Below are 12,024 nucleotides of genomic sequence, written 5' to 3'. Positions count from 1 at the left end.
CGCAGTTTTCGCGGGTCTTTTGTTCCAGTGTCAACAATGTGACTGCCGTAAACAACGTGAAGCAAGCCTTTTGGTTCTATTTCTAGACAACCTTTGTTTTGATACGGAAGCCATCGTGACCCCGGAAAAAATCTCCCGAGTCTCCTTATATATTATAGCATGAATCCATTGCAAAGTACGTTTATAATTTTTTCAGTAAATAGATGGTATTTCAACAGTCTTTTTTATCACAATATGTGTTCAGTGTTGATTTATACATTCACAAAAACATTAAAAAACAAACTTTTTTATTTTTGTGAATTAGAAAACAAACCTGTATTCAATATGATGTTCGCAGTTTTATTTTCTTCACAATCTAAACTGACAAATTTAATAATGTTTCACTACATAAATAGTCACAAATAACGATTTTTTTCTTTACTAAATCTGACACATCTCAAAACTTAATACTACCTGTAGATGTTCACACCTAACACATTTTTAAAACATTTATTCTAGTTGGGGGAAGATTCTGCATGTGGAGAACCATTCTGTTGGCATTGTAAATTTCTTACACGTGAATCGTGTAGATAGTCAGTACAACATGTACCCTGTAAAATGCTTTAAAATAAATCAGGTATGTAGTCCTGATTATTACTGTTCAAGCTGCGAGCATAAACATGTGAGCAGTCACTGATCACTTAGTACAGACAACACACGTGAGTTCTCTTCCAGATACATAGTTAGGACAGGGGAGAGTACCGCAGCCACTTTCCACGACATACCACAAGGCCCCATTCTGATCCCCTTCCCCTCCTTCGTTAACTTCGGGGGCCTCGTCCACACATACGTACTCGGACCTGTGGTTACCGTGATGGTCAGACATAATGTACCCATTGTACTCTTTGGTCCAGCCAACTGGACACGCTTTCATGGCGGGAATCATCACTGTGGTCGCGCGTGTGGGGACGTAACACAAAGCACAGACTGCGGTCTCCTGGTTCAGTCTTGCTGTTTCGGGAGTGTTTGTCTTCAGGAAGGGGTCATTGCTGTCCAACTGCATCTCAACGCCGTATATGTAGGAATGTGACTGAAAGCCATCATTGTGATTACCCCATACAGGGTGGTGTGGCAGGCAGAGATAGTTGCTACCACTGCCAGTGTGTTTATACCAGGACCCAGCAGGGATGCCTATAATGAAGAAATCCATGTCTATAAACTAAATATTCCAACTCTTAAAACATATTACCATTGATGAAATCATTGGGACAGATATACTTTAACTGTCACTCCTACTGAAGCTGCTAGAGGGTAATTTTAAATAAAATCAACGTTTAGCAGCTTCAGTAGGCGTGCCAGACATCTAAGCCGCTTAAGCCCCCTTTACACTGGACGGATTCCTTTTTGCGTCCTTTGTGAGATAGATGAAACTGGCATCACTGTGGTCGTAATAAGGAGGCACAATCATCAATTGCTTTGGTTGCAGAATGAATGCTTAATGATCGGCCAGTTTTCGGCACGTAAATTATTATTATTTTTTTACTCTCAAACGGGACCGTACTACAGGACGCAGAAAGGACGCCGTACAGTGTAAAGGGGGCTTTGAGCTGAAAGAAATTTAGCGAAAAGAAAACCTTGGAGATGGATCGATCTTGTTAGACCGATCTAGGTATGGGAACCCAGTCTAACATGCGGATTGCGCTAGGGCTGCCATCACTACCTTGTTTCATGTACCAAAAATCGTTATTATGTCCAAGCTTGTTCATAAACATGCGGTTCGCGATAGGGGGTAGGTTGGGATAGACCACACATATACATAAAATGTGGGATCCTCATACATGGTGTCATATCTATAGCTTAAGAATTTCAGCGTAAACACAATGTGACAAATTGTTAGAATGGGATTCAATGTGTGAAAACCTGTAAAGGGACACCTACCCTAAAAATGAAAAGATTGCTGCAAATTTACTGCGAACTATACAGTTTACGGAAAACAGTCTCAAGGAGTTTGCAGGAGTATGCAGCAAAATTTGTTGATGCAAATTTGCTGCAAATTTGCAAGAACTTCATATCCTTTCAAATTGCAACAGACCCCATTTATATAGTAAAGCCCCGTTTTGGAAATTTGCAGCAACTGAAGAGCCCTGATATTTTGCAAAGGGTGATTAAGAATGTCAACTAATTGTTAACAAGCAAATTGATACAAATACTTGCCATTGTAGATGAGATGTGTTCCTTCTGGACAACTTGTTCTCCCCCATCTGATATAGGTGGTGCCACCTGCAATCCCTGTAAGGCAGACATATAGTTGTATCGTATTTCAAGCAATCGTCCTTAGTACAATCGGAATACTGATCACGTTTACCTCCCCCCCCCCCCAAAAAAAAAAAATAATAAATAAAAATAAATAAATAAATGAATAAATAAATAAGGAATTAAATTTATGTTGAATTCAAATAAATGCAGTTTACAGATGTGTCAGCTAGTATAGTGGCGTGATTGTAATTGAGCCTGTGATTTCTGATTTGATTGGACTGGCATGGTGTCAGATGTGTCATTGTGTCAGATGTGTCATGGGTTGATTGACTCAATGTGTTGTACACAGCTAAATTAGATGGTCCCCAACCTGTCTGTGGTGATTGAGGCACCTGGTTTGTTACATTGGCTTGGCGTCTTTGTCTTATGTGCTCATGGGAATCAGACGTGTGCTTCATTTTGTCCTCTTTTTCTTTTCCGTGGAGCTGATCGGCTTCTTTCTGAAAAATAATTATCATTATTTTTTAAAGAAAAACAATATATATTTTGTTCAATACACATAAAGATAAATAAAAAAATCGGGCAATTAATTTTGTGTATTAAAAACAATATATATTTTGTTCGTGACTTCTTTCATATGCATATATTAAAATATCATCCAATATAGCAGTTTATAAGCTAGCCAATTCAAGATGTCAAGAAGGTAGGAGGAGACTTGAAAATTTAAACTCTCACTTTTTAGCTCCCCAACTATCCCAGAAAAGAAAACAGGACTCCGTAGGCCTAGTGTGTTGTCTCTCTCTTTGGTGGACAGTATGGGTTGGGGCGTACCTAAACATGTTTTCTTTCAGGTCCTCTGCCCCCGTCCCCTCCCCCTTCTCTACTCATCCTACACATAGTGCCTCACCTCAAGTTTTTTTTTTATTAAAAAGTTACAACGTGCGTTTTAAATCCAAACAAAAATAGCAGATTCATTCACTTTTTTTGTGTTTTGAAAAGATTGACTTATTGATGCGTTTTTCTGCCCAATTTGATAAATAAACAATTTTTTTTAAAGAATGTGTTTAATTTCACCGTACTTCTAGTCTATGCTCATGCTCGGGGAGAATTAACCCGTCTTTGGCACTGCTACCTTCCTCCTCTGTATCTTTCTCATCCGGTCTACAATCGATATCGCAAACCAAAAGAAAAATGCAAACAAAGAGAACGAAAGTACTTCTCTGCTTCATGGCAATGGTGGATGCTCTTTTTCAAAGCTGCAGAGGTTCTGTCAGAAGAGTCTGTGGGTGCGTGGAAATCGGCTTTCGTGAGTTGATGTGTAGGCACATGCAAGCACTATTTATTTGTTTAACCAGGAAGTGACACTTGATTAAAATCTTGCCATTTAATTCCCAAAAACAACTGTGTATCCTTTTCATAAGTACAGGCCAAGTTGTGAAAGTCAGAAAAATAAATTGAAAAGCATTTATTGACTACTATTTTTAGTTCTCAAATGAAATTTCCTGCAGTTGCTGCATTGTTTGGGGAATGAATCACACGTGTGACATTTCGTGGATAGTTTTAATGATGAATTGAAGTATGGGGTTCTTTTTTTTTAGGTACGTGATTCGTTTGTTGTATGGCAGAAAGAACTGTTCTTTTGGAGCTGAATGCACGCTTTACGGATATATTTTTTAAAAAAGGCAACATCTGCGAGTCAGAGTTCTTTCAAAATTACAGACATTTGCTATGTTGTAGAGCATTGCATTTGCAAGTAAACATCTTATTGCAAAAAACTTACCATGGCAGTATGTTGCATATACGTCCATGCAAAACTATACATACGTGCACTACATGTAGTACATATGGACAACAATTTAGAGTTTCTATTTTTTAGTTTGAGTCATGAAAAATGCTGACAAGGCTGTTAAACAAGGCTTTCAATGGTGGCCTCACAAAAAAGTGCCTTTCACAAAACAAAATATTTTGAATAACAAAAGGAATGTAAACCTAAGTGTTCTCAAACTTTGAACCAGGAAGACATCCTTCTACAAAATACATATATATATTGCAACATTCTTTGAGTGCGTGGCTCCCTTAGTTTCAATTTTTATGAAACCCTCCTTTCTGCATTTTAAAAACATTTACATGTAGCTATTGGAATCTTTATAATCCCAAGTCTATCGGTACATGATTATATGGTTATGATTGTAGATTTTTAAACTTAATCTCTCGTTTTTTTTTTTCAAAGAGTAAGACCTAAGAGCCACGGTCTTTGAATATTTTTTTCGTGTTGCTGTTTTTTGTTATTGATGGAAGTCTGGCGTAGAGAATAACACAGTAAAAATTATCTCACCAACCGCACTTGAAAATCGAGGGTACACCGCCACATAACTATGTTCTGTTGCAATCACCATCAGAGATATTCGCCAGTCGCTGTCTTCATTGAGAGAGGGACTGAAAAATCTTGGAAGTTTTAACTCTGAACTTTCTATGGATCATAATTCATTGTACGGTTTGGAATATGGTATACCCCAGTAATTGAGAAGAACATCTTAAAATGTCCAAGAAAATTCATTTAAGGCGTTTATATATAAATATCAAAAACGCATTGTTTGTCTTAAAGAATCTTCTGCCTACGCTTGACTCAACATCTTTTTGGAGGAGTTTTTGCCCCCACGTTATTCTGTTCGTTGTTCAAATTTTACCACAGTTTATTTTTCGAACTTCAAACTTCTTTTAATCTTTCTCTTACCGTCTCTCCAGTTTGTCCCGTGACATCTCCGATATGGTGCATTTTTCTGCGAGTCCAGAATCACCCCTCTCCTGTGAACTGTGCGTCTATCTCAGTCTAGGGCTCCCGTCCTCGTGTAGCAAAGCGTCCTTTCTGCGTCCTGTAGTACGTCCCAGTTTGAGAGAAAAAAAACTTAAAGGGATAATAACTCTTCGTATGATATCTATATTTCACATTAAAAACATTGTGAACAACTCATAGAAATAAAATATATTCTGTTGTAAAAACGGCAGTTATAGCTATTATTCTGATATCTTAGCTTGTCTCCAGAGCACGCTACCTCCATTGATGGCTATACTCTGTTATAATCTCTTAAGAGATTTTAACAAAAAAACAAACTTTTTAGAAAAAAAACAGGGACTAACTTTGAATGTAAAAATGGATTCATTAACCATTGGTAAGTATGGGAAAATTGTTGTTTACTCCAGGAAAATTCATTTTTTGGCCAAAACGAAGAGTTATTATCCCTTTAACGTCCCGACAACTGTCCTATCATTGACCATTCATTCTTCAACCAAAGTTTGTGCCTCCTTTCTACGACCACAGTTTTGATCGCACAAAGGACGCAGAAAGGTAGGCGACCAGTGTAAAGGGGGTTTAACGTTTGAACAGAAACGTTTAACGTATGACGCACAGCTAGTGTAAGTCAGTAAATTCAGTTCATGTTTAGGTAGTTCCTCGAAAATCCGTTTTTGTCGAAGCATTCTGTTGGCAAGCATTGTTGAATAAATTACGTTTGTGAGTGTATTATATTGTAAATTACAATAACAGTGCATCAGTAATTGGATTCATTGTTCGTATAATACAACTAAGTTTATGTCAAATTTTGATTTTATCACATTTGAATTTGTTGTTAAAATAACTGGATTCAGTGTGTAATCTATATAGAAAAGTTGTTTGTTTTTTTTCGTCATTCGTTTAACTTCGTTTTCTGTCGTCGATTCAGTTTTTGTTATACATGTAAGTATATATATATGCACCAAACTAAGTTTATATATATTTGGCATATATATAACATTTTTCTTTGTCTGGGAAATTTCAATTTTCACCTTTTTGTTGCCATGACAACGGCTTTGATACTCACACCCACCACCAGTTTAATGGCAAACTAGCAGAAAAATGGGAGCTAACGATCTGAGCTATCAGAAGAAGATGGAGAATGACAATCGCTAAGTGTGTGTGTGTGTGGGAGGGGGGTGGAGAGGGAGAAGGGGGGCTACGGTGGCACATACCAGTACACATAAAAAAATCATTGACATCAAATGCAAACAATGAAGCTCGATCTTTTATCAAAAATAAATGAGAAATAAGTCTAAAAGCTGTCATTTGATAAAATATGATACGAAGTTACAAAATGAGGGGATAATGACACGACATCAACTTCACACATGCATCCCCACACAACGGAGCAGAAAATTGGCGAAATAGAAAAACGATGCCAAAGGGCGTTCTACCTTTCACATTCCCTGGGGAAGTACATGTACCCTTTCCTCCCCTCCTCGTTACATTCCCTGGCATATTCTGTATCTCCCCATTACTTTTTCTAACACGAAAATGCAGTCGGCCACGCAGCTATTGTTCAAATGTATCCACTGCTTCTTTGCCGTGACCAAACGCGCGTAAAATTCTGGTAATTTGATATAGCAAGACGTTTTCTAAACTTCGCGCGGTTGTTCGTTTTGCACGCAAGTTTTGACACTCGGGGTAAGAAAAGGCTAAAGCTTGCAAGTGCAGAAATCTCATTGGTTTGAGTATTGAAAACGCAAAGCACCTGGATGAATATGATAACACGAAAGACACTGTTAATCGAGTTCGACCATAATAGTACATGACCTGGGGGCATGGTATATCAGATTTTTTTAAAATGAACTATTGGGTATTCATTTGAAAAGTGGAAAAAAGAGGAAGCATTAATAAAATGAGTTAGAATATTGGAGTAGTACATGTATGAAACATTTTCAAAACAGCACAATCACATTTCACCTGCCGTTACGAATACATAAAACCAACGGGACTTAATCCATCAAAGTGCCACTTGTTTATGGCTTGATGTGTGTTTCTTTGTTATATCTTTCCCGACTAAAAGAAAGCGATGAAATGTCACCAATGCCCCTAAACACCCGTCCATAATGTCACATCGCATGACAAATATAGTGCCTATTCCCAACTGTTTTTTAGAACTGCTTCTAACAATATTGAACTGATTAATTATCATTTTACGCCTCACAACGGTCTCCACATTTCTCTCTCTTTTTGTGCGGAATTGTTTTTTGGTGGGAAGAAAAGGCTTTCGGGGTGCTTTATTCTTTAGTCTCTAGGTGGAAAACGCACCGAGCGCCACGTCCCATCTGCAAAGGTTCCGATCTTTTTCCCTGGTTTTGAAGTCTTTGTTCCGCCGTCTTCGCTCCGTTTATTTCTGCCCGATCTGTCGCCACGCTTCACGTGTTCTGCTACGGATATCTCACGTACAGCCCGGACAATAAAACGGAATAATCTGTCATGCTTGTTTTCACAGATGAACAGATCGAATGAATGTATTTTAAGACATTTTGCCATTTGACAACAGCAATTATTCAGTAAATTCAAAACAGTCTCAAGAGTCTCACAGGATCTAAGTGTTGGGGCTCACGGTAGAATCGGGTCATAAAATTCGATGGGGCGTAAATGCCGCTCGCTGGAGCGTGAATTCCACGAGTAAGTGCAACTGAATTGCGTGAAAAAAGCCAACGTTAACTGCATTCGTGGCGGAAATTTGATAAATTGGAAATATAGCAACTTTTGTTTCAGCTTTTCTTCTAGAAATTGGAGCATACTTGAGAGACCTGGATTCATCTGAAACAAATTGATAAAATTGATTTTCTCCGTGTTCCTTTTTTATTGTCTTCCCCGATGCACATTTCCACGTATTTCTGTTCACTTGCAGTACACGGGTATATCTTAGGAAATCGATGTAAACCGCATGATCACTCAGCGAATAAGGGACACCAGGAGTGCGGTCATTATAGCGAAGTCCAACGTGCGTTCAGTTGCTAGCCAACACATGGAATGGGATGACCCCGGTGAAAAAAAAGGATACACAATGCCCTACTGCTTTGCAACGATGACAAACACAAAAGCTAACAATCCACTCAGAGCTCTTGAACTACAAGAAATTGCCGTGCTGTGTGGGTTGTCATGATGCACAAGTGACACGCACGGCATCGAGTTCCTCTCTTCTTCCGCAGCGTATGCGGCTCCTGCAGCCATGCCGCCTGAACAAGTGGGTGCATCCGTGATGATCAGATCGTCTGCAGAAGGACTCCAAAACAGTCGAGAGGATATATAGATTAAACTCCCCATGCAATCTGCGCCACCGCTTCGAGTGTAAAAATTTCATCTTACATTGATATATAACAATTGCAAGTTAGTCGTGTTTGGAAAAACCTGGGAGCATGTGTTTCATTGAGAAGATAACAAGTGCTTGTAGGAAGAAATCATTTTAAAATTGCAAACTTTCCCTGCAATTAGAAAATTAGGTTTTACTCTCTCTCTCTCTCTCTCCATATAATCGGCAACATCTTTAGCAAGATCAGCCTTATTCAAATATGCTGTTCTTTCATACTTCATTACCAAGGTAGAAAAAAGAATTCAAATTATTTCTTCTAAAAGTAGCTTGCTGAAATGACACCCTTACCGCGATGATATTTCAAAAAACTAATTAGCAAATTCATCTAAAGAGTGCTGCTACATATACTGGATATTAAGTGCACATTAGAGTGAACGGATTATTCTGTGTCAACGGTTTGTTGGAGCACATTGTTAACAAAGCTAAACAATTGATCACCTAAATGAACTAGTAAAATGCGCATTTTGATAAGTCGGCTGTCGGATGATGTTTTGGGATCCGCTCTTTTTGCAGAATGGTTCGTCCCCAGGGATGGATCATGTAACTGACAATTCCAGGCAGAAGCTCTGGAAAACAGTCGTCTTAATCACCTTGTCATGAATATTTCAAAAAGAGATACCCAAGTGATCAGCCATTGTCGTTCAAAACTCGGCATTTTGTTGCATTTTGCACATTGGTTGGACGGCTGATCTATGGTCTCGAGGCAAGCAAATGAAAAGAGGAAAATGGACATTGTCCTCGGAACCAAATAAATTAAATCTTCGCCATCAGTCTTGGCGGTTTAGAGAGTTGACATATAAATTAACAAGGGAAATAGGTGAGAAAGCTATTCCTGCCACGCGAACTTGTATCTATTTGTCAACATAGAAGCCATGCCAGATTTGGTATCGGCGGAAATCATGTAAAAACTAATGGGAAGATTATTATTATTATTATTATTATTATTATTATTATTATTATTATTATTATTATTATTAGCTTTTTTCATTCAAATTGCGTTCTCAATTTTATTTACATTGCATATTTGTTGCGTCGTGGTAAACACCGCTGAAAAGGACGGTAACTATAAAAAAGAAACCAGGAAATTAGCTACAATTACGGGGAAACGTATTTTATCTTATTTTAATCTTTGTTAAATATTTCATCTGAGCAAGTGAAATAATTCAACAAAAACAGATCAATGTGAGTGATAATTCAAGGTTGATTAGCGAAGACTCCTCATGCCTTCCCCCCAGTACTGTATAAACAAGCTTTTGGGGCGCACCCATACCCCTTTCCCGCACGCACGCAAACACACTCACACACACACACACGCACGCACGCACACACACACACAAGCAAAACTTACATGATCTAACCGACCGTTATTAAACACGAACAAAATTGAAAACATTTTTGCAAGATTAAAAATGTTTTCGAGCATGTACCATGATCAATTTACGACGACGGAAAATCCATAAAAGAGCGACAGAAGCCTCTGGGATGTCTCGATTAATTGGTTCGCTTACCCTTTTACTGCGAAATTAGGAAAATAGCAATATGGAGATTCACAATGTTTTTGCGACGTGTCTTCCATCTTCTTCGGAAAGCATAGTAGACACATTGGCATTAGAAAGTTACAGAGGGGGGGGGCAGTGAGAAAAAATATGGCATAAAGGTCAGCGATGACCCACTTGAATCCGATCTCCGGTATCAGATATTCCGGTTGCCTTTTGTGGTAATTGTCTTAGCAGTGTTGGCCGTTTCAATACACCTGGGACTCCAAGGGTAATTTCACAAAAGATCTCAAGCCAGAAGTCAGCCTCAGCTTAAAGATTTTAATGTTAAAAAACATTTGGTCTGCCGCAATCCAAAGAAAATTCTGTATAATAGCAGTCAACTTAAGGCAAGTAGATACCAGTCTGATTTTGAACCCATTAATCCTAGGTGTAATACCATAGCCAATTTCTTTTATTTTGCACAACAGGTCAATCATCTCATCACTTACGTGGACTACTTTTAGATTTTTTTGTGTGGTCTCTAAACAGACTAAAGTTTGCTTTTATGTTACTACTATACGCGATGGCTCAGTTCAAAGAGAGAGAGATCTTAGAGGTCTCACAAGATGAAGATTTCAAGTCCTTGCGAACGTTTTTCTGGCTCATGTAGGCCTACATCATATGAACTGTCACTTTCAAGTTTATAAGCACTTACAAGTACTCGTATACCCTTTGACTTTGCAGGACAGAGCTTCGAGTCTACGGATGTACGCGTTATCAGCAATTAGCACACTGGCAGTTCTTGCTTCTCAGTGGCTTAATAATTAGTCGCTTCTTTCGCGGTGTATAATCTGTGATTCCGTTGATGGTTAGACTCAATTTCCCGTAGGTTTCGAGAAACTCAGCCAAGTCCACTCGTACTCTGCCGATTTCGCTTTACTTTCGTTACTTATGTGATGAAATACACATGTACCACTGATCGCAATTTATGTAAAAGAAGACTCAAGGACTTTTGAAGGACTGTGTCACTGTGTGATGGAAAGTGACGCCAGTTTTTCACGCGCAGAAACTTATAGATGACTCCTAGCACTTTGGTGACAACTGTCGATGTGCCACCTGGGCTGTATGAACGACAGGGGATAAATTTGATTTTGGACAAACAGTAAGCATTCTTTCAAAGCAATTTTATTTGTTTCAGGTGTTCAGAATGTATTACGTGTAGCTTTTCCGAACACCAGAAATATAAAGACGGTTGAGAAAAAAATGATAGTAAAAACTAAGACAAGCACGAAGATAATAAAAAAAGCCCAACAAAAAGAAACTAAAATGCGGGAGAAAAAAACAATCCCATGACAGTAAATGCGTGCCATCGTCTCTAGGTCTCTTTCCCTTTTCACAAATCTTCTATTTCCACAAAAGACTAAAATGTCACTGGAAACCTGGTTCTCCTCTTTCAGCATGTCTTTGCCGTTTGACAAAGGCATGTTGAGCGTAAAGAGGTGAGTTTCCGATAACCTAACGAAACACGGTGTACATGACCACCTTGACTTCCCTTAAACCCTAGCAAATATTGTTGCATTCTCGGTAAACATGCCAGTTCGGTGAAGTTATTGTCACGCCTGAAATAGAGAAGTCTATGCGGTTAAACTCTAGAGAGAGTTACAGCTGATCTAGCAAGAGCCGCGCTTACAAAGGTGACAAAAGCAAAGTTCTTCACGGGTGAAAAAATCAATGATTTAAACGCCTTGAAAGGGATCACATCCGATGTTGCCACTTCTACTTTAACCGCAGCACGCTAGTATTTTTATCCAGACCCACACAGTTTCGTCGCGAACACGTTGCGCACAACGGGTATTCCTTTCCTTTGGTGACGGGCGCGAGCGACAATTAGAGTACAATACAAAACAAAAATGAACGCTATTACTATACTGTACATGGCAGCGGAGCAGCCATGACATTTTGATTAGGACAATTAGTGTGAAGTTCTAGGCGGCGTAATTACTATTAATCGATAGGGCAATCAAGGCTATCACCGTCATATTCTCCTTATGGTTGGACCTCTTTGGTCGGTCTGCACGCGAATCCAACGTAACCCGGTCGCCAAAACCAGAGAGGCAGCGTGACACGCACACTGGGACGAGCCGCCTGACAGT

The 12,024-nt window shown here is 38.9% G+C and overlaps 1 protein-coding gene across 3 annotated transcripts; it reads right to left on the bottom strand.

Moving 5' to 3' along the window:
* Nucleotides 1–318: 318 nt before the first annotated feature.
* Nucleotides 319–5,089, bottom strand: LOC106171824 (uncharacterized). 3 transcript variants are annotated; one of them, XM_087014828.1, is made up of 4 exons: nucleotides 4,970–5,089; nucleotides 2,606–2,735; nucleotides 2,194–2,268; nucleotides 319–1,170 (listed from the first exon to the last, which is right to left on the bottom strand). In XM_087014828.1, exons 1-4 carry the CDS (start codon nucleotides 5,009–5,011, stop codon nucleotides 677–679), a joined length of 741 nt encoding a protein of 246 aa, XP_086870954.1. In that variant the 5' UTR covers nucleotides 5,012–5,089; the 3' UTR covers nucleotides 319–676. The 3 variants fall into 3 exon arrangements, with proteins under 3 accessions (XP_086870954.1, XP_013407751.2, XP_086870955.1); XM_013552297.2 differs by lacking the exon at nucleotides 4,970–5,089 and adding an exon at nucleotides 3,315–3,560; XM_087014829.1 differs by lacking the exon at nucleotides 4,970–5,089 and adding an exon at nucleotides 2,971–3,080.
* Nucleotides 5,090–12,024: the final 6,935 nt, after the last annotated feature.

This window comes from Lingula anatina, chromosome 6 (genome assembly GCF_051362555.1).
Source record: "Lingula anatina isolate TDL-2025a chromosome 6, LinAna3.0, whole genome shotgun sequence".
NCBI lineage: Eukaryota > Metazoa > Brachiopoda > Lingulata > Lingulida > Lingulidae > Lingula > Lingula anatina.
This window is presented reverse-complemented; position numbering and strand designations above follow the sequence as displayed.

What these genes read in the sequence shown, in the direction of transcription:
- LOC106171824 (XM_013552297.2), bottom strand. Translation starts at nt 3,464, where the DNA reads ATGAAGCAGAGAAGTACTTTCGTTCTCTTTGTTTGCATTTTTCTTTTG. An exon ending in AGCATGAGCATAGACTAGAA is followed by an intron (nt 2,736 to 3,314) that starts GTACGGTGAAAT and finishes ATTATTTTTCAG; the next exon opens with AAAGAAGCCGATCAGCTCCA. An exon ending in GCCTCAATCACCACAGACAG is followed by an intron (nt 2,269 to 2,605) that starts GTTGGGGACCAT and finishes TCTGCCTTACAG; the next exon opens with GGATTGCAGGTGGCACCACC.